The 20,971-nt window shown below is 39.9% G+C and overlaps 1 protein-coding gene across 2 annotated transcripts in view; it reads right to left on the bottom strand.

The window, feature by feature from the left end:
* Window positions 1-16,489: 16,489 nt before the first annotated feature.
* Window positions 16,490-20,971, bottom strand: part of LOC141541678 (cytochrome P450 4B1-like) — a 32,383-nt gene continuing 27,901 nt past the window's right edge. For both annotated transcript variants that reach the window (XM_074266011.1, XM_074266012.1), the window contains exons 11-12: window positions 19,131-19,213; window positions 16,490-17,622 (exon numbers count right to left, since the gene is read on the bottom strand). In XM_074266011.1, the coding sequence (XP_074122112.1) occupies window positions 17,451-17,622; window positions 19,131-19,213 (255 nt within the window). In that variant the 3' untranslated portion in view covers window positions 16,490-17,450. The remainder of the gene's footprint in view (window positions 17,623-19,130; window positions 19,214-20,971) is intronic.

The raw sequence follows: 20,971 nt of genomic DNA, 5'->3' as shown, positions 1-20,971 counted from the left end.
CCATAATCAATTACTGGAAGCTCTAAGGTGCCCCCCTGTTAGGATTACTAAGTGAGAACTCAGGTTGTCTGGAGGGTGACAAGGTGAGAATTCAGGTTTTCTGGACAATTACAAGGTGAGAACTCAGGTTGACTTGATAAGAGGGGGCAAGCTCATTGGCTGGGGTGGTTCTTCCCAGAAGCCCTTGCATTATCCCACGCCCATTCTCTGGGAGAATAAAAGAGAGGACTCTCAGAGAAAGAAGGAGACTCTCTGCATTGCATCAGGCCTGACGGGGCTCTCTGCAGGAAGGGAAGTCACTTCTTTGGACAAGAGTTAACAGCAACTGCCTGGAGACAACGGTTCGTTACAGGAAGAAGAATCTGTCGGAGAGATTTGAGTAGTAGACACAGCAGATCTCTTCCCAGAGAGCGATCCAGCAGCTTCTGGAGACGACAGCTCGTTACAATTGGCGTCCACACTTGGGGCAAGGACTTTTGCTTATCCTGACAAGAGGAGCTAGACCAGACCTTCGCAATTTGGCGCCCGAACAGGGACAGACACGGTCCTGATTTCAGTGGAAAAGCCTCCCATCCAGATCTCAGTCTCTCTGACCCAGAACCGTGAGTAACGAGGAAACTTTGTTAAAGATTAAGTGAGTGTGCTAATAGATAAATAAGGAACTTGTTAAGGACTAAACCAGGATCTCTTATAGCTGAAATGGGGCAAACACCTTCTGTTCAAGGAAAATGTTTAGAGAGCATCATCAAGGTTATGAAAAGCCAAGGATTGATTATAATTTTAGAGGAGATTACTGAACTTTTAAGAACTGTGAAGGTTATATGTCCTTCTTTTTCTCTGGAAGAAGAATTGGATCCAGATGAATGGGAATTAGTAGGAAAGCAATTAGGTGAACACTACAATTCCAGGCCAAACTCAATTTCCAAAGATACAATTCATATATACAATGTAATCCAATTGGCTTTAAACAATGTTATTCTAAAGGAAGAGATGAAGGAGCAAAATGGGGAAGTGTCAACTAAACTAGGTGAAAAGGATGAATCAGATAACAATGAAGTTAAGTACAATTCTGAGCAACAGCAACAGGAGCACCTCCCATCTCCTCCTTCAATTAACCCTTCAGGGGTGGAGCAAGAAGGAGGAGAGGAAGAGGCAGAAACACAAACAGAATTGTCTGTGAAGCAGTCTAAGCCTATGACAAGATTAGAAAAAGCATTGGTTAAAGCTAAGAGAGAAGGACAGGATATAAGTGATTTTATACATGCATATCCTGTGATTGAAAATATTGATTCTGTAGGTCATAAAATGAGAAGATATGCACCTTTAGATTTGAATAAAATTAAGGATTTGAAAAAAGGTTGTACCCTTTATGGGACTACATCAGCTTATGTCAAAATGTTACTAGATGGTTTGTCTTATGAAGTCCTAACCCCGAATGATTGGAAATCCATAGCAAGGATATGCCTGGAACCTGGAGAAAATTTATTATGGCTTGCGGAATTTCATGAATTATGTAAAATTCAAGTCAGATGCAATTTGGAAATAGGAGTTAACACACAATTCACTTTTGAGCACTTAGCTGGTGAAGGTCAGTATGGAGAGAATTCGGAACAGATTAATTATACCATGACAATATATGAACAAATTGCTAAGGCTGCAATAAAAGCTTGGGGTGTCCTTCCTGGACAGAAAGATTGTGGAGAGGCTTTCACTAAAATACAGCAAGGTCCCAATGAACCTTTTGCAGATTTTGTGGGACGTTTGCAAACTGCTGTCAAAAGAACTATTGGAGAAAATTCAGCTACAGAAATAATGACCAGACATCTGGCTAAGGAAAATGCCAACGAGATTTGCAAAAGAATTATATGGGGATTAGACAAAGATGCTCCTTTAGAGGAGATCATAAGACGCTGTGCTACAGTGGGAACAAATGCTTTTTACACCCGGACAATGATGAATGTGGAAAGACAGGGTCCCTCATGGCAAGGGCCTTCTAGAGAAACTCGGCAATGTTTTCAATGTGGAAAAATTGGGCATCTAAGAGCTCAGTGTAGATATGGAGATACAGTGAGAAGACAGGGTGAAAGAAGACCTAAAACCCCATGTCCAAAATGCAACAGAGGACTCCATTGGGCATCAGAGTGTAGAATAATTCAGAGAAATGGGATGAGGGGCCCAGGTCCAGGGCCCCAGGCAAAAAAGACTTGGGGCATGATGGCAGCTGATGTTACACCTAAAGAGCCTTTAGAAGGCCAGGACTCTGATTTAATCAATCAGCAGAGAAGCAATCACATGGCAGAAAGGGATTACCTAATAAGTCAGTCAAAAGGCAATCAGATTGCAAAAATGGATTACACCTGGGGAGAATACAGGCCTTTTAAACCAACAGGGCTGTGCCCAGTGCAAACAATTCCAATGTAATTGCCAGATGATGAGAAGAGATTTAGAAAGTGGTAAATAGAAGGTAATTAGATAGGTTAACTGCCTGGGGGAGAGGGTTTGCTTGTATTTCTTCAGCAGGAGAAGGAATCAGATGGGTGCCAACGAGTCATATTCGCCTTATCCATCAGAGAGAGACAGAAAAAGAGAAAGACCTCAAAATAAAGGAGAAGATCTAAGAAACATCTGACACTGAAAGAGCATGGATAATAAGAAGACTGTTAAAGAACTTTAAAACCAGCAGGAATCATTGGACTTCCTCACACAAGATGAGACTAATGGACAATGGACTTATGGACATTTATAAATTTTCAATTATGTTATATACTTCTAGCATGTGTTATGTTACTATGTTACTATATGCTTATATAATTTATGTAATTATCTGTAATACTTCCCATATTGATGGATTTATGTTTCAAGGTCATGACTGTCCTATGTTCTAAATCAAAAGAAAGGGGGAGATGTTAGGATTACTAAGTGAGAACTCAGGTTGTCTGGAGGGTGACAAGGTGAGAATTCAGGTTTTCTGGACAATTACAAGGTGAGAACTCAGGTTGACTTGATAAGAGGGGGCAAGCTCATTGGCTGGGGTGGTTCTTCCCAGAAGCCCTTGCATTATCCCACGCCCATTCTCTGGGAGAATAAAAGAGAGGACTCTCAGAGAAAGAAGGAGACTCTCTGCATTGCATCAGGCCTGACGGGGCTCTCTGCAGGAAGGGAAGTCACTTCTTTGGACAAGAGTTAACAGCAACTGCCTGGAGACAACGGTTCGTTACAGGAAGAAGAATCTGTCGGAGAGATTTGAGTAGTAGACACAGCAGATCTCTTCCCAGAGAGCGATCCAGCAGCTTCTGGAGACGACAGCTCGTTACACCCCCCTCTCATTCTGAATTCTAAGTTTCCTCCCAGCTCTGACATTCTACATTTTAAGATCTCTCCCAGCTCTCACATTCCAAATTCAAAGATCCCTTCCAGTTTTCATATCCTAGCTCCCCATCTCTCATTCTAGATTCTAATATCCCTCCTAGCTCTGACATTCTAAGTTCTAAGATCCCTGTCACCTTTCACATTCTGGATTCTAAGATCATTTCCAGTTCTGACATCCTAAGTTCTAATATCCTTCTCATCTTTCACATTCTGGGTTCTAAGATCCCTTCCATTTTTCATATTCTAGCTCTCTGCTTTGACATTCTAGGTTCTAAGGTTCCTCCCAGCTCTCACATTCTAGCTCTCTACTCTGATATTCTAAGTTCTAAGATCTGCCCCCCTCCATATCTCCTGCCCCAACTCGCAGATTCTCCATTTTCTTTTCTGATGTTCAGATAAGTCAGATCTTTTCTTCTTCCTGCCCAGGCCTCCAGTTTCCCTCTTTTGTGTTGCCTTTCTCCATTAGAATGCAAGCTCCTTAAGGGCTCTGTATTTGTATCCCCAGCATTGAGCTTTATGCCTGGCTGGTGCAAATACATGTTTATTGATTTATCTAGCTAGATGTCCTACTCACAAGTGTTACACTTGGAATAGTAGACTTAAAAGGTTTCTCAGAGGTTATTTAGTTCAATTCTATCCTTTTTCAGATAAGGAAACTGAGGCCCAGGATAGTTAAATAACTTGCCCAAGATCAGATAACCAATAATAATAGCTAGCATTCACATAGTACTTTAAGGTTTATAATACTTACATACTCCTCACATCAACCCTGTGTCATCTGTAAAAACTGTTAGAGTTCAACCCTGAAGGCGCTCTCCAGTTGTCCTGATCCATATCTTACCAATGGACTCAGATATTTCCAAAGCAGGAAATGAGACTGGTGACCTTGCAAACTCTCCCTCACTCAAATCCAATTCAGTTGCACACGATCACATCAACTCCCTCACTTCAATCCCATTCACTTGGAGGACAAACAACAACAACAAGAGTTCAATTCTATGTCATTCTCCATTCTTTTTCATCCTTGTTCCCCCTCGTCTATAACTTATTCATGATTTAAGCCTTCATGATTCTCACTACCTGTCCTCTCTGCTCCTATTCTTGAACATAGTAGGACAAAATCATGCAGTCCAGCTACCACAACAAATTTAATCTTTTTTTGGCTGAAAGTACTTTTATTAACAAGAAGGGGGTTATGGACAAAATAAGGAGGTAAAATGGACCAAGGAAAGGTAAATATAAAAGAGATTGGGGAGAAGGTAGGTAATATAAACCCATTTCCTTGCTCTCTATGGTTTATATTACCTAATCTTAAGATGTTTCATGGTATAATGGTTATAAAGCAAAGGAGCTATGAAATGTACTGATTGTGTTACAGTCCCCTGTGCTCCAAGCAGTCCTCAGACATTGTTCTTAACAAAGTGGGTGCTGATTTGCACGGGGAGAGGGGTTATACTTATCCTGAGTTCCCTTTGCCCATGAAGTCACAAGTCTGGTAGAAAAAACCTGATCTTGGCTCTAACTGCCCAAATGAAATCCTTTTAGAGCTTTCTAAATGATTCTCTATTTCACTGAGACTATTCCAAGTCTGCCCTTCTCTCCTCAAGGTCTCCACCATCTCACCCATTTTCAAGAGAAGACCTGGTATCCTAATTTACTGAGAAATCAGAGACTTGGCTCTTTGTGTTCATGTCAAAATCAACTTACTTTCTGTAGCCACTGAGGCTAAAGCTTCATTCTTGAAGCTCCTCAGTTGCCCAAAATGTTGTTCATATCTCTATAATATCTTTGACCTCTGACTTTTTTTCTCTACTTATTCAGCTGCCACACTAATCAATGTTCATCAGGAATATGGCAATAGCCTCTCAATCAGTCTTCTTTCAATTCCCTTCTATCCTCAAATCAGTCCTCCATATAACTCCCAAAAGTGATTTTCCTAAGGCATAGATCAAGTCATATCTTCCCATTTCTCAAGTTCTGAGGGCTCCATATCACATCCAGGATCAAAGTTTAAAAATCTTCTGTTGATATGTAAAATACTTCACATCTTTGCTTTAAACTAACTTTTCCAGATGGATTATACAATACTCCCCTCCCCTAAATTAGTTGGCAGAGCAGCTCTGGCTCAGACATGGCCTTCTGAGGCTCCATGGAACTGATTGACACGCTACGTTCAAGAAATGGTTTATTCAGTTCACCCTAAAAATAAAGCACCAAACTTTTCTTTCCCTCTTGACTCGGCCCTGACAGCCCTCGTTTCCAGCACCTCCAGCCTAAGAGAGCTTAGTGGGGCTGTCTGTGCTGAAGAAGAAGGCAGCAGCATCTAGGGCTGGCCACATCTGACTCCTTCTTCTGCCCTGCTCAGCCCTGTCCTGCCCAGGCAAAGCCATGCGTTGAAGAGTGTTTCCTGTATATAAGTTCCAGAGGCATCTGGACTGCCTAAGTAGATGCAAAATGAGAGAGAGTGGAATATGTCTGTCAATCAATACCCTAGTTAATTGTCAGCTTAATATGAAAACCTGCGCATCCAATGCTAGTTGTTTTTTTTTTTTTTTTAAATGGGAACGAAAACTGGAACATGAGATAGTTTTTCATGTCTCTGTGTGTCATTGTTGAATTGTTTTATTCAGTCTACAATTTTTGCATAAAATAATGAATTTTGCAGTCACCTAATCCTCCTTTGCCAAACTAATGATTTCCTGGGGACCATTCCCATCTTTTTACAAGATAGCTCCTAAGTCTTCCCTAGCATGTGTGATGCATGTGTGAAGTGATCAAATCTTTACAGGCTCTGTACAAAAATTCATATACATATATGTATGTGTGTGTGTATTCCATCATCTCCAAAAGTTTTTCAGTATATTGACATTTTATGTACTTCTGATAAGGTTTTTAAATCAAATATTCAGATTTTTTATATATATATTTTAATCATATATTATTCAGGAGTTGAGCAAAGAGATATTATTCTTTTCAAATTTACTACATTAAAATATAAATCATAGAAACATTTTAAATGTTCAACTCACTTCACTTCAAACTAATTCAGAGGTCTTCTCAATTTTTTTTTCTGAGACGGTGCCTTTCATAATTTCTTACAGCACAATAGTATTCCATCATGTTTGTATATATGATTTGTTGAGTTATTCCCCAACTAATGAGCACTTCCTCTGTTTCTAATTTTTTGCCAGCACAAAAAGAATTATTTTCTTTTTTTAATTAATTTTTATAATTATACCATTTTCTTTGACAGTACATATGCATAGGTACTTTTTTAAACAACATTATCCCTTGTACTCCCTTCTGTTCCGAGTTTTTCCCCTCCTTCCTTCCACCCCCTCCCCTAGGGCAGGCATTCCCATACATATTAAATATCTTATAGTATATCCTAGGTACAATATATATGTGCAGAACCGAATTTTGTTGTTGTTGCAAAGGAAGGATTGTATTCGGAAGGTAAAAATAATGTGGGAAGAAAAACAAAACAAAACAAAAAAACCCAATGCTCACATTTTACACTCATTTCCCAGTGTTCCTTTTTTGGGTGTAGCTGATTCTGTCCATCACTGATCAATTGGAATTAGATTAGCTCTTCTCTATGTTGAAGATATCCACTTCCATCAGAATACATCCTCATATAGTATCATTGTTGAAGTGTATAATGATCCCCTAGTTCTGCTTGTTTCACTCAGCATCAGTTGATGTAAGTCTCTCCAAGCCTCTCTGTATTCCTCCTGCTGGTCATTTCTTACAGAACAATAATATTCCATAACCTTCATATACCATAATTTACCCAACCATTTTCCAATTGATGGGCATCCATTCATTTTCCAGTTTCTGCACAAAAAGAATTATAAATATTTTTGTACATATAGATTTGTTTCCACTTTGATCTCTTTGAGGATGTAGACCATTATTGGTATCATTGGGAGGAAGAGTAGGTACAGTTTAATGGCTTTTTGGGCAACGTTCCAAACTGCTTTTCATAATGGCAAGACTAATTCATAGTGCTAGCAAAAGTGAATAATGCACCTGTTTCCCACGCCCCTTTAGAATTGATTTTCCATTTTTGTCACCTTTGAAAATCTAATATTTATGAAATAGAGCCTCATTTTGGATTTTTTAAATTACTAGTGATCTAGAAAATTTTTCTATGTGGCTGATAGCTTAAATGTTTTCTTCTTGAACTTTCCTGTTTAAACTCTTTTACCATTTATCAGTTGGGAAATGATTCAATTCCCTTTGTATCTTTGATAAGGATGATATTGATGATGATAGTATTTATTAGAAAAACCAGAATCTAGTTTCATTGGGATCTCTTTTCTTTTTTGGACCACGTTCACTAGTCTTATTTCACAGACTACACCCAGTTTCTGGTGCAGACTTTTCAGGACATAGAGGAAGAAAAGACAGGAACATACTACTAAAAGACCCTATAGATCGAGTGAGAAGAGTAGATGGAGATGGAAAAAAGAGCCTGTGGAACCTTGATTCCAAATTTTACAATTGGCGTGGTTTTGAATTATTCTGTCAAAGTGATAGAATGTGGAAATATCTTCAATGTCCTCTTTGGGAATGAACTAGAGGAGAAATCTGTCTAGACAAAACTTATATAAGAGTTTGGATATAGTGTCTAACTGGCAGACTGCCTAATATGCCTGAAATGACCTCCTGTCCCTCTCTATTGAATTCCTACATGTCTTTTATATTCTATAGTTAAAATACTCAGGCTGACCTGTGATTTCATTGATTCAGACATTCCTTCCACCATTACTCAAATGTATTATACTTCCTTAATTAGAAATGCCTGCATTAAGCTATATGAAAATACTTTCTCATCATTCTATTTTTCCCAATGTGTCACCCTTCCTAGATCTATCCTTTCCCTCTTTGAAGTCTCTGGTCCCTCCACCTGTCTGTCACCAGGTCTTTCTTCTTAAGTCTGTTACTTAACTTTATTCCCTTCCATTTTCCACCCTATAATTAGTCATTCACCTCTAAACTGCCCTCTTCCCTGCTAATTGCTGCTTATTTCTTGCCAAATCTCAATCCTGGTTACGCCTACCATCTCTTTCTTCCATCCCACTTGTGACTTGCGTGAGCTCATATATCTCTGCTGATTGAGTACATTGAAAATCCATGTTGTCTAACTTGCACTGGGCACTGCAGTAAAGCAGTTCTTTTATCCCTGTCTGATTGATTCCTTGACTCATTCTCTTTGAAGCTCTTCTAAACATCTTCTATTTTCAAGGCTCCTCCACTTCTTCCTATCCTTTCTCTCAGCTTTGGACCTCAGCCTTTTCCTGGTTCTCCCCTTCCTTCTCTGATCTCTTCTTCTCAGCCTCCTTGGCTAGAACAAGGTCATACCTGCTAAACATGAGTATTCTCCAGGGCTCTGTCCTGGATCCTCTTCTCTTCTCTTTCTATATTATTTCACGTGGTGATTTCATCAGTTCTTATGGTTTCAATGATTATTCCTATGCTAATGATTCTTAAATCTACTTCTTCAGTCTTAGTCTCTCTATTGACTTCCATCTCCAACTGCTTATTGAGCATCTCAAACTGGATGCCCCAAAGACATCCCAAACTGAACTTTATTATATTAGTGTCCCGGTTTTCCCACATCCCCTCCAACATTTATCATTTAGATTTTATTTTTAAAAAATATCTATTATATACACCCCCTTCTTTCCCCTCACACAACCACCACCCTTGTCATTTCATGTCTGACTTATTGCAATAGATTTCTGAATGCTGTCTCTGCCTTAAAGACCACATTCAGTCCTGAGTGCAGGTCTGACCATGTTTCCCTTCACTTCCCCACTCACCAAACTCCAAAGGCTCCCCATGACTTCCTGGATCAGATATAAAACCCTTTTTTTAGATTTTAAGAACCTGTGTGATCGGCCTCTTCCCTATTTTCCCAGTCTTTTTACACTTGTCCTTTCCGACATGCTCTGTGATTCAATGACATAACTTCCTTGTTCCTTGAATCGGATACTCCATCTCTTGATTTCTGGCCCTTTCTCTGGTTGTCCTCCATGTGTGAAATGCTCTCCCTCCTCATCTTTACCTATGGACCTCTCTGACTTCTTTCAAGTCTCAACCAAAATGCCATCTTCTCCAGGAAACCTTTCCTAATTGCCCCTTAATTCTAATGCCATCCCTTTCTACAAGGTATCCCTCTCTCTTCCTTTTTTGTATCTAGTTGTTTACATGTTGTCTTCCCTACTTGACTGTGAACTTCTTGATAAAAAAGGAACGTCTTTTGCCTTTCTTTACATCCCCAGGCTTAGAATAGTGCTTGGCACATAGTAGGCAAGAGCTTTTTGACTCACTGATGAATGGTGCATGATAGATTCAAAATCCAAAAGGATTTCAACAGATCCCAGAGCCTTGGGCTGAATCTAACAAGAGTAAATTCAGCAGAGGTAACTGGAAAGTCTTGTTTTGAGGGACAAAAAACAAACAAATTCCATAGGAATAAGAAAGCAATCAGAGAGAGGCAACAGTCTGAAAAAGACCTGAGGTCTTTAGAGGACCATAAGCTCCAGAGGCAAGAGCCTCTAAATCCAAACGAATAGTAGATGATTAAGCAGCATCTGATTTAGGAGATTAGTGAGCCATCATGGAGCATGCACTATGGCAGCATCGGGATAGCATCAATAAAAGCCATCAGGATCTTCTCAATATTGGCTAAGTTCCTTCTCCCTTCATATCTAGTACACATTAGGTGTTTAAATAAATGGTTATTAAATGTCTGACCTAACTGTGACTGTTTGCCCAAACTTCCCTCTTAGGTCCTTCTAGTGTCTATCTAAGTTCTCTTTCTGTTTCTGCCTTTCTCTGTCTTTTTTCTCTCCCCTTTCCTCTCTTTCTCCCCCCCCCAATTTTTTGTCTCTGTCTCTTTCTTCTCTCTGTGTGTATCTGAATGTCTCTGTAACATCTTTAGCTGCCATGAACTTAATTTTCATCTCTATGCAGACAAACTATCCATTTATATTCTGTCTGTTTTTCACCTGAACTCCACTCCTACATCACCAGTTGCTTACTGGATATTTCAAATCGGACGTCCTAGAGATATTGCACTCAACATGTCCCAAACTGAACACATCTTTTAAGATAATTGAGGCTGTGTCTCACAGCCCCTGTGGCATTTAGACATGATGATAGAACATAGAAAAGAGCCAGGAATATGCCCAAGCACAAAGGACATGAAGACTTTGTCTGCCACGTGTGGATATGTAAGGTGAATGAGGAGTCCAAGGTAACACTGGAGTTGTTGGTCAGGGAGATTAGGAGGACAAGGCACCCTCAAAAGGGATCAGCAAGTTGCTAGGGAGAAAAATGGATAAAGCATAAGTTCTGTAGTCAGGAAAACCATTAAATTCACCTTCAGCTACCTGGATGGCCCTGGCTAGGTCACTTCTCTCTCAATGTCAGTCTCTTCATCAGAAAAATTGGGATAATAATAGCCTTTACTTCTCAGGGTTGTTTGGGGATCAGAGATATTTGTTAACTGCCTTCAAGCCTTAAAAATACCATACAAATTCTAGTTATTATCACTATTACCATTATTATTGTACAAATATTGAGGATCAGTTGAGTGATTGGATTCAAAGAGGAGATATCTGAGCTTCAATGTCAATTTAGAAGATGGTACCTGGAGAAAGGTCTAGGGCTCTGCAGATCGCTAAATACAATTCAATATTTTTATCAGTGACTTAGCTTGAAGCTGTCAACTGGATGAAACCCACGCCTCAAAATGCAGAGGAGTTAAGGCTGAGTTAAAGGCAGAAAAGTTTAATTAGGAAAATCAGACACTATTTCCAAGGCCTCCAGGGAACCCATAACCCAGGAGAGGTAAGGGGCAGTTTATCTGAAAACTACAAAGGGAAGGTTCAAAGAGAGGTTGGGAAAAGTAATAGACAGTCTTTCCCAGGAACAGGTGGGACCAGAAGCAGGATGTTTTGCAGGAATAGTTGACCCCAAGGCTGGTTTGGATCAATGTGGGGGCGGTGCACAGCTCGGCAAAGCCAACCAATGAACACCAGCAAAGGCATCTGGGAATGAGCAATATTTTGGCTCATTATAGGCTCCTGATCAACAACTTTCTTACTCTTACATCACATTCTATGTCCAGTGCTCCTCACAGAAAACAGACATGTCTGTTCTCTTACAAGGTTTAGACAGAATCATGAATATGAGGTCATGAATATGTCATCACCAGATGACAGAGTCAGGATTAAAAAAGAAATGACAGTTTAAAACATTGAGCTGACAATGGTCTTATGATGAATACTGCCATCTGCACCCAGAGAGAGGACTGTGAGTATTGAATATGGATCACAACATAGCATTTTCACTTTTTATTGTTGTTTGTATTTTGTTTTCATTCTCATTTTTAAAAAAATTTGATCTGATTTTTTATGTAATGTGATAATTGTGGAAATATATATAGAAGAATTGCACATGTTTAAGATATATAGGATTACTTGGTTCTAGGGAAGGGGGTGGAGGGAAGGGAGAGAACAATTTGAAACACAAGATTTTGCAAGGGTAAATGCTGAAAATTATCTATGCATAAGTTTTGAAACTAAAAAGCTTTAATTTAAAAAAAGAAAGACACAAAAAATTGGGCAAAATTCAATAGTAATAACTGTAAAGCATTATACGTGGATTCAAAAATTATCTCCCCAATTAGCTGAGGAAAGGAATGGTGTCAGAAAGTAGTTTGTATGTGTAGCACCCAGGGACCACCCTCTGACTTTGAGGATGGGTCCCCCATGTGTCATAGTATTCTTTCTGGCCATATCCTCTAAAACATAGTCCATAAACCCATTTGTTTACTTGTAATATATTCATCTAGGGACAAAAATGCTTAATGAAAATAGAAACCATCCCACCTTCCCCTACCAGAAACTCAAAGCAAATTCTATCCACCGAATCACAAAGTATTCTAAAAGCTATTAAAATTTAAATGTGCCATGGGCAAAGCAGACAAACACAGGCAACACACATGAAAAGAAATACATTAGGAATTGGTATCATCAGGGTACATTCAGGGAGAGATGCTTAATGGGGACCCACATGAACAGGTCATAGACTTGAAGGGGTAAATCACGTGGCCCATATTTTCTAGTCATGTCATCCTGTGGCTGGATGCTGCTCCGTCAGCTGTTGTCCCCCTGGATGTGGCTCTCTGGCCATTGCTCAAAGAATGCCCTTAGGATTCAACTCCTGGCTGATGCTCTTTACCATCTCTTCCTCAAGGGAAGAAAGCAGGCGATAGTGTACTTTTTCTTCTTCAGCTCAAGCATTTACATTTTCTCTCAACATCGTTATGCTATTTCTTGAAGAGGGCCATGACATCAGGGAGGTGATGCCATGGTGTGCAAGTAAATTGGATTTAAGTGAGAGTGGTCTGTGCAAAGTCACCTGCCTCACTTTCCCCTCCAGAACCACCTGGGTCCAGTGGTCACATATAGATCAGGATGACTAGAGATCGTCCCAGACGTAGTGGGAGACCTTTACCTTTTTTAAGCTAAGGTCTTTAAGAGGTCTCAATTTGACTGAAGCAAAGCCCTATTGGTGATTCAAACATACTATAGGAATATATCTAAGCACCAAGAGTATTTGCATATTTAAATTAAAGCAGCTTTAATTCTGTCAAATGTTGTGATTATGCCCCATTTATTTTATTTGAGGTACATTTGGGAAGGGTATCTTGTTTGAAAAGTAAATGGCATCTGGCATGTTGGTTCAAATTCATCACCGTCTAAGGCATCTATACTGAAGCTTTGCCTTGCTCTTTTAGAAAGGGCACAAACACTTGACTAGAACCAGCTAAAACGCTTCCCATTGGTTCTCTAGTTCCCTTAAGAACCTTGGCTAGAAGCCTCTTAGCAGGAGATGTTGAGTCATCCTTCCCCTCTCTCCCCAAGTGCTTTAAACAAAAAATTGAGTGCTCCCATATGGCTCCCATAAACTCAGGCTTGATCTTTTCTTAGGTCTTCCCCATCCTTGGACCATGGAGGTGAGGGTCTCAATAAGCTCCTGTTCAGATTATACAGAAGTGTTGTGTTCCATTCAAGACACCACACTTTAGGAAGGATATTGATAAACTGGTGAAGGTCCAAAGGTGGATGATCAAGAAGATTGGGGACCTTGAATTCATGCCCTATTAAAAAAAAAAAACTTGCAGAAAAGATGGAGGGAAGACATGAGAGCCATATATGAGTATTTGAAGGGCTAGGTCAAATACAAAAAGGATTAGATTTACTCTGCTTGGCCCCAGAGTGCAGAGCCCAGATCATTGGGGAGGGAGGGAGGGAAGGAAGGAATAGAGAAGAGAAGATTCTTTTACATTTATGTAAAGAAATCATCCCATTGTGTCCAAGCTATTCCAAAATAGGATGCACGACTTTGGCAAGAAATAGTCATCAGTCTTTCTCTAGAAATTTGCCAAGAAAAGATGGATGTCCTGTCAAAAGGAATTTTCAGGAACTGTGGAATGATCTCTGTGTCCCTCATGTCCCTGAGATTCTCTGGCTCTGTGAAAAGCTCAGTATAAGGCCCCACAGATCTGGGGCAAGCACCCAGGACAATTCATTCCTCCTCTGTGCTTCCCCTCCCCATCTCCTCAGCCTGCTAAAATATTTCTTCACAATTAAAATGGAGCCAATAACATGAGCCCTGCCCCACTGCCAAATCTTTATGGAAAGATTTAAAGAGAAAATGGATAGGGAGGGCTGTATGAGCCACCGGACTCTAAAGATAGGAGACCATGGCCTAGTGGATAGACAGGAGATGGACCTTAGAGTCAGGAAGATTCAGAGACACTGGTTGTGTGATCCCAGGGTATTCCCTGACTTTTGAAGGCCCTGAGCAATTTTTTTAAGGCTGTAAGTAAAAGTGGTCAATCTGCTTTGGAGGAGGGAGTTTGCCCAATGGGAAATTCTGATCTCTCTTATAGCCATCTTCCTGAGGTCAAATCTGGCCTCCAGACACTTCCTAAATATGTGATCCTGGGCAAGTCACTTAATCCTATTTGCCTTAGTTTTCTCATTTGTAAAATGAATCAGAGATAAAAATGGAAAACCATTCCAGCATCTTTGCAAAGAAAATCCCCAGTTACATATATTTGGAAAAATAAAATACTATTGAAAATTTAAAAAAAATTTAGCAACAGTAAAAGATATCAAATATTCCCACAGGATTAATTTTTATGTAAAAATAAACAAGCATTTCCATCTCATTACTATGCAAGTTTGCTTTTTTCTTTAATAAATGGTAAAATTTTAAAACAAGAATTCCTGTTTTCCAAACTATTACATACAATGAGAAGGATAATCCCCTGAATAAACTCACCGGTCCATTTATAGCACATAGATTTCCATTGAGAGGAACTTGGGCTTAAAGAAGAGAGAGAGTACAGGTTAGATTGTGTTTGGGGAATTAACAATTCCTCAACATAAAGTTGACCCCGGTAGCTCTAATTTTCTCACCCTTCAAACACTCACACATGACGCTCATGTCTTCTCTCCATCTTTTCTGCAAGTTTTTTTTTTTAAATTCACCAAAATAATATCCACAGGACACCCAAAAAGATGCATGGTAGAAATGAGAGGGGCGACACATATTGACAGCCATATGATGCAAAAGACAAAAAGAAGGGCATTCATGTCTGAAAAAAGAGTCAAGCTAGTCCTATTGGAAGAGCAAAGGATGGCAGATGAATAGGCAGCATGATACACTGCCATTCGTAACGTCTCCTGAGATGCCCCAAGTTAGAGAAACCACCCAAAATGTTCATGGGGACAATTTGTGTCTGACTTGTAGCAGAACACTCCGAGCTCGTGTTGGTCTAATCAGCAGCAACAGCCAAGGATGCTGTAACTCAATTACAGTTATTTTGGTCCTGTTCCAGAACAAAGAACAACAGCCAACTGATTCTGAGGACCAGAGGTGGGTCTCCAGCCCACTTATGGGTAGATCCACTTATGGATAACAAGAGATGTACAGCTGTGATCTATATCAATGGATGGAGTGTTTTCAGTGAAGAAGTCAGAGAGCAGAGTGACAGAGCAGTTGTGCAGTTATAATGTAAAGCATTTGGAAAGACTTGATGAAAGTGGATCCATGGAGTGTCATTGTGAATGTGCTCTAGTGTGTGTGGCAACTAAAACATAAAGAGGTTAGCTCTTCTCTGAAGACCCCTCTCCTTGATACCCTCCTTCATCCCTTCAACTGAAAATGGCCCTTTTTCCCTCCATTGTTCTAGGAGTACTTTTTCTCATGTCCCTACCCCTCTTCTTTGTATTTTTCTCATCTCTCTTTATACCAGTTTCACTAATGTCTTCTACCGATACCTCTTTCTGCTACTGAAGAGATCATGAGCTTTGATGGATTCTCCCAAACTAGATAGGTTTCAAATAGGGCTTTAAAGATGGACATTGTGTCTACTTTCCAAGGTCTACCCCAATGCTATTCATGTGAGTCAGCCCCATGGTGATTACATTGAAAACAAGTTTTGAGTCATATCTACTGAGTGATGGGAGAGGGGGGATAGGAGTAGGGATAGGAAGGGTTAAGATCTCTGTGAAGGGAGAAAGAAGCTCCAGAAATAAAGTTGCAATTTCTAGAAATATTTAAATATTGGAAAAACAAAGGCAGGGGGAAATGTGAACTCTTGACAGTGATGGATAAAATCAGATACTACAGGCAAGCTAGCTTCAGGTCCCTTCTCCAGAAAATCTTCTCTGAGTTCCAGCTGAAAGGGAGATATTTTATTCCTAGAGCCTTTGACCTGATTTTCTCCCAAATGTTTTTCCCCCTGAGGCTGGGGTTAAGTGACTTGCCCAGGGTCACACAGCTAGGAAATGTTAAGTGTCTGAGACCAGATTTGAAATCAGGTCCTCCTGAATTCAAGGCTGGTGCTCTATCCACTGCGGCACCCAGCTGCCCCTTCCCAAATGTCTTTCAAATGTCATTTCTTCCCAGTAGAATACAAATCCCTTAGGGGCATGATTGTTGGCTTCCAAATGCAGAGTCAAGGGCCCTACATATATGAAGTGATTAAGAAAGGATGGAAAGTGAATTGAATGACAGGTAACATGGATATTATTCACATGTGTATTAATATAGCATGCATATGAGACTCTACATACCCTTTGATACAACAATACTACTGCTACATCCATATCCTAAAAACATTTTTAAGAAAGGTGAAAAGGACCTACATATATAAAAATATTTATAGCAGGCTTTTTTGTGGTATCTAAAAACTGGAAATCAAAAGGCATGCCCATCAATAGGAATATATGGTTGTAAGAGAATATTATTGTGCTCTAAGAAATGACAAGCAGGGTGATTTCAGAAAAACCTGGAAAGACCTTCATGAACTGATGCATAGTGAGGTGAAAAGAACCAGGAGAATGTTGTACACAGTAACAGCAATATTGTTTGATGAAGAACCGTGAATGATTTAGCTCTTTTCAGCAACACAATGACCCAAGACCCTCCCGAAGGACCAATGATGATGCATACTATCCACCTCCAGAGAAAGAATTAACATTGTTCGAATGTGGACTGAAGCAAGCCATTTTTCACTTTCTTTCATTTTTTTTCTTTTGCGTCTTCTTATACAGAACGACTAATATGGAAATGCTTTACATAATTGCACATCTATAACCTATATCTGAGTGTTCACTATCTCAGAGAGGAGAAAGAGGAGGGAGGAAAAATTAAAATTTGGAACTCAAAACCTTAAATAAAATGTTTAAAATGGAAAAATTATATGATATGTATATAAATCTAGCTAGTGTACCTCCATAAATCTCCCCAAAGCTCCCCATTATTTCCCTATTTCCTTCCCTAAGAAACCCTATGCTCTGAATTACCTATACCTTTCATTAATGCATACATACACCCACCATATATTCCCTTAAATGCCTATGTCTGCCTTGTTTGTGCTCTGGGGAGCTCCTATGTAGAGATTGGGGCGGGAACCCTGTCTGTGCTACACCAGCCAACTGCCCCAAATTTCCCCTTGGAGTTCCAGGAAGGAGCTCCATTCTCCATCACTGGGTCAGCCTCTTCAGGTTGAGGTGAATGCCGTTCTTAGAACGCAGAATCAGCTGTAGTTGCTTGATGGGTGGCTGAGTGAGGTCTGGGGAGAATTCAAAATTCAGCAGGCAGAGGGCTGTTACCACCTTCATCTCTATCATGGCAAAATGCTGCCCAATGCAGTTCCTGTAGCGAGTTAAGAGAAAAACGACCTTAGCCCCAGGTCCAGAGAGGCAGGAGCAAGCTCATGCCTTCAGTGCTTGACTTCATGGAAGACACAGGTAGCTGATCAAAACTGGCAAAACACCACACATACACTCACACATTCACACACACACACACATACACACACACACACATACACACACACACACACACACACACACACACACACACACACACACATACATACATTGGAGTTGCACAGCAATGTCATGATTTACCCTCTAGGAATTATGCCCAAGGCTCCACGGTCTTGGTGCAATTTGAACTGACTCTAAATATCATCCTTTATCCATTAAACTATAATACTGCTCTAATAAAAACTGAAGAAGGCTGAACAAAAACTGAATGAAAAGCTTCGTAAAAACCAAGTAGTAGGTATAGCAGTAAAAGGAAAACTATATTTTGCTGTGGATGCAATCAGTCGGCCCCTATCAGTCAGTATTAGGTGCCTACTATGCTGAAAATACAAAGAGATATAAGAGATGATTCTTGCCCTTAAAGAGTTCCCAATTTAATGAGGGAGCCAACATACCAACACAAATAAGAAATTTACCATGGTTGTCATAAAAATTTGACTAGGGACAGGGGATCTAGGCAGCAGTGGTTCTCCTGCTCCTAAATTGGTAACAGGAAGAGCTGTCATAGAGCACTTTTACATTTACAAAAGTCTGTGCAAATAGTATCTCATTAGAAACTACCAACAACCCTGTGAAGTAGGTACCATTAAAATCCCCATTTTTACAGGTGAGGAAACTGAGAGAGATCAAAAGACTTGCTCAAGATCACAAATACGTAAGCATGTGTGTGAGCGCGTGAGTAAACAGGTGAATCTGGATTTGAACTCAGAGCTTCCTGATTTTACTGTACCTACCTAGATCAGAATACACTGCCTAAGTTGTCAAGTAGTATTTATTAAAAACCTACGGGATGTCATGTACTTGTCTAGTGCTTAGTTTGAGCACAGTGCTTATTAAGAAAGGGCTTAATAAATGCTGATTAACTTGCCTTGCTTTGCAATCTGACCCAGCACATTAAACCTCAATCCTTCAAATGTTCCTACAATCCCACTTGACTCTCCTTTTCTGAGATGTCTCCACCTGCATATGAGGTGGGAAGCAGGCTAATCACAAACTGGTTTCTCCCCATTCTACACTTTTGAGGGAATGAAAATGGAGCTCTGATGGGGAACTTCAGCGGGGAAATCTAGCTAGCTGAATGGAACATGGGACTTACAGTGATCTTAGACAAGTTACTTAACCTCTTTCTATCTCAGTTTCCTCAACTGTAAAATGAGGATGATAATAGCATCTACCTTGTACGGTTGTTATGAGGACCACATAAGAGAATATTTGTAAAGTGCTTAGCAAAGCACATAGTAGTGGCTAATAAATGATTGTTCTGTTCTTCCTTCCTAATGCTGGGATTCGCTGCAGTTTCCCACTTCCAGCATATTCAAGGTCATCACTGACCTGGGTCCAGCAGAGAAGGGCATGAAGGCAAAGGGATGACGTCCTGAAGCATTCTCAGGAGTGAAACGTTGGGGGTCAAATACCTGCAAGACAAGAGAGAGATTGGTTTAGACAGCTCCTTAGAACCCCAGTCCAGAGAACAGGAGTTGAAAGACTATAACCCAGATCTGACTGAAGAATGGCTGTCTTGTGGGTTTCACCATTAACTTATTAAACACTTACTGTATGCAAAGTATTTCTTTTGGGGGAGAGGAGATAGAGAGACAATTGAAAGAAGAGGCAGACAAGGAATTCAGACATCGGTGTTTCCTCCTAGTGGTGATGACTTATGTTGTATGTTGCCTATTTGTTTCTTATATTGCCTTGGTGATCACTTTGTTTATTAATTGTGCATTATTTATATGCTATAAGTTTTCTCTTTTCTTATATCTTGTTTAAATCAAGATTATGAATAGTAATAAACTTCTATAATTCCCCTTTTGAAAAAAAAAAAAGAAGAGGCAGAATTGCTGGCTGAATTCTTCACCACAAGCATCTGACAGATCTTGAGGGGGAGATATGTTACACCCATCAAAGGAAGGCAAAAAGCACATCTACTTTCAGAAAAAGAAAAAGCAAAGAACCCACACACTGCAATTTGTAGTGAGTTTGGCTTTTGTAGCTAATTAATTCTAGATTCTATTATCAAAGGGATTTTTTTTAAATGTCCAGAAAAAGAAGTAATGATCACAAAAAGCAACTTGACTTAAGCAATATCTCCCTCTTTCTTTTTCTCTTCCTTCTTTCCTTCTCTCTTCCCCCCCCACCTCTATCCTTTTCTGTCTTTGTCTCCCCCTTCCTCTCTCTCTCTTTCTGTTTCTCTCTGTCTCTGTTTTGGTCTCTCTCCCTCTGCCTCTCCTGTTTTTCTCTCTCTCCTCTCTGTTCATCCCTCTTTTTCCCTCCCCTTCTCTCTGTCCTTCTTCTTCTTCTTCTTCTTCTTCTTCTTCTTCTTCTTCTTCTTCTTCTTCTTCTTCTTCTTCTTCTTCTTCTTCTTCTTCTTCTTCTTCTTCTTCTTCTTCTTCTTCTCTCTCACACTTTCTTCCGTGTTTCTCTCTTCCCCTCCCTCTCTCTTTGTCTTTCTCTGACTCTGTCTCTTCTGTCTCTCTTTTCCCCTCCCTTTCTCTTTCTGTTTCTCTCTGCCTCTATATTTCATCTCCTCTCTCTTTATCTCTTCCTTTCTTCTTTTCTTTCTCTTCCTCCTTATCATCCTCCTCCTCCTCCTCATCCTTGTTCTCCGCCTCCTCCTTCTTTTCCTTCTTTTCAAGGCTACTACACTGATAGTTCAAGGGAATTAATAGACATTTAAATTTTATTTAGATTTTGATAAATCACTTCTAAATTCCTTCTATTCTCATAATTAGATGAAGTTGGATATGGTTATAAGGCTGGATTATCAAGAGCTTGCTGTCAACTTGGCAGGAGGTCTCCGATGCAGTATCTTATTTGACCCTGTATCATTCAACAGTTTTATTTTGGATGAAGACATAAATGGCACGATTATCAAATTTGTAGATAATAAAAATTTGGAATGGAAGAGTAAACAAATTGGTTTGCTGAGAATAAAAATATCCTGATGGGGTAGAAAGTTCAACTGAATTTAATAAGCTGAAATTCATGGGGCAAAATATAGTCTTCCATACAGACCAAAGAAATCAACTTCACTTGAATATGGAGGGGCAGGATTTCTTGGCAGGAGTCTTTCTAAAAATGTCCATATGTGCTTTAGGGCCTGGACACACAGAGGACATAGATCTAGGTATCAGCAGTGGGCTATGGCAGCCACATAAGCCCAGATGATCTTA

Source organism: Sminthopsis crassicaudata, chromosome 4 (genome assembly GCF_048593235.1).
Source record: "Sminthopsis crassicaudata isolate SCR6 chromosome 4, ASM4859323v1, whole genome shotgun sequence".
Taxonomy (NCBI): domain Eukaryota; kingdom Metazoa; phylum Chordata; class Mammalia; order Dasyuromorphia; family Dasyuridae; genus Sminthopsis; species Sminthopsis crassicaudata.
The sequence above is the reverse complement of the archived record's forward strand: the minus strand, read 5'-3'. Positions and strand labels throughout refer to the sequence as shown.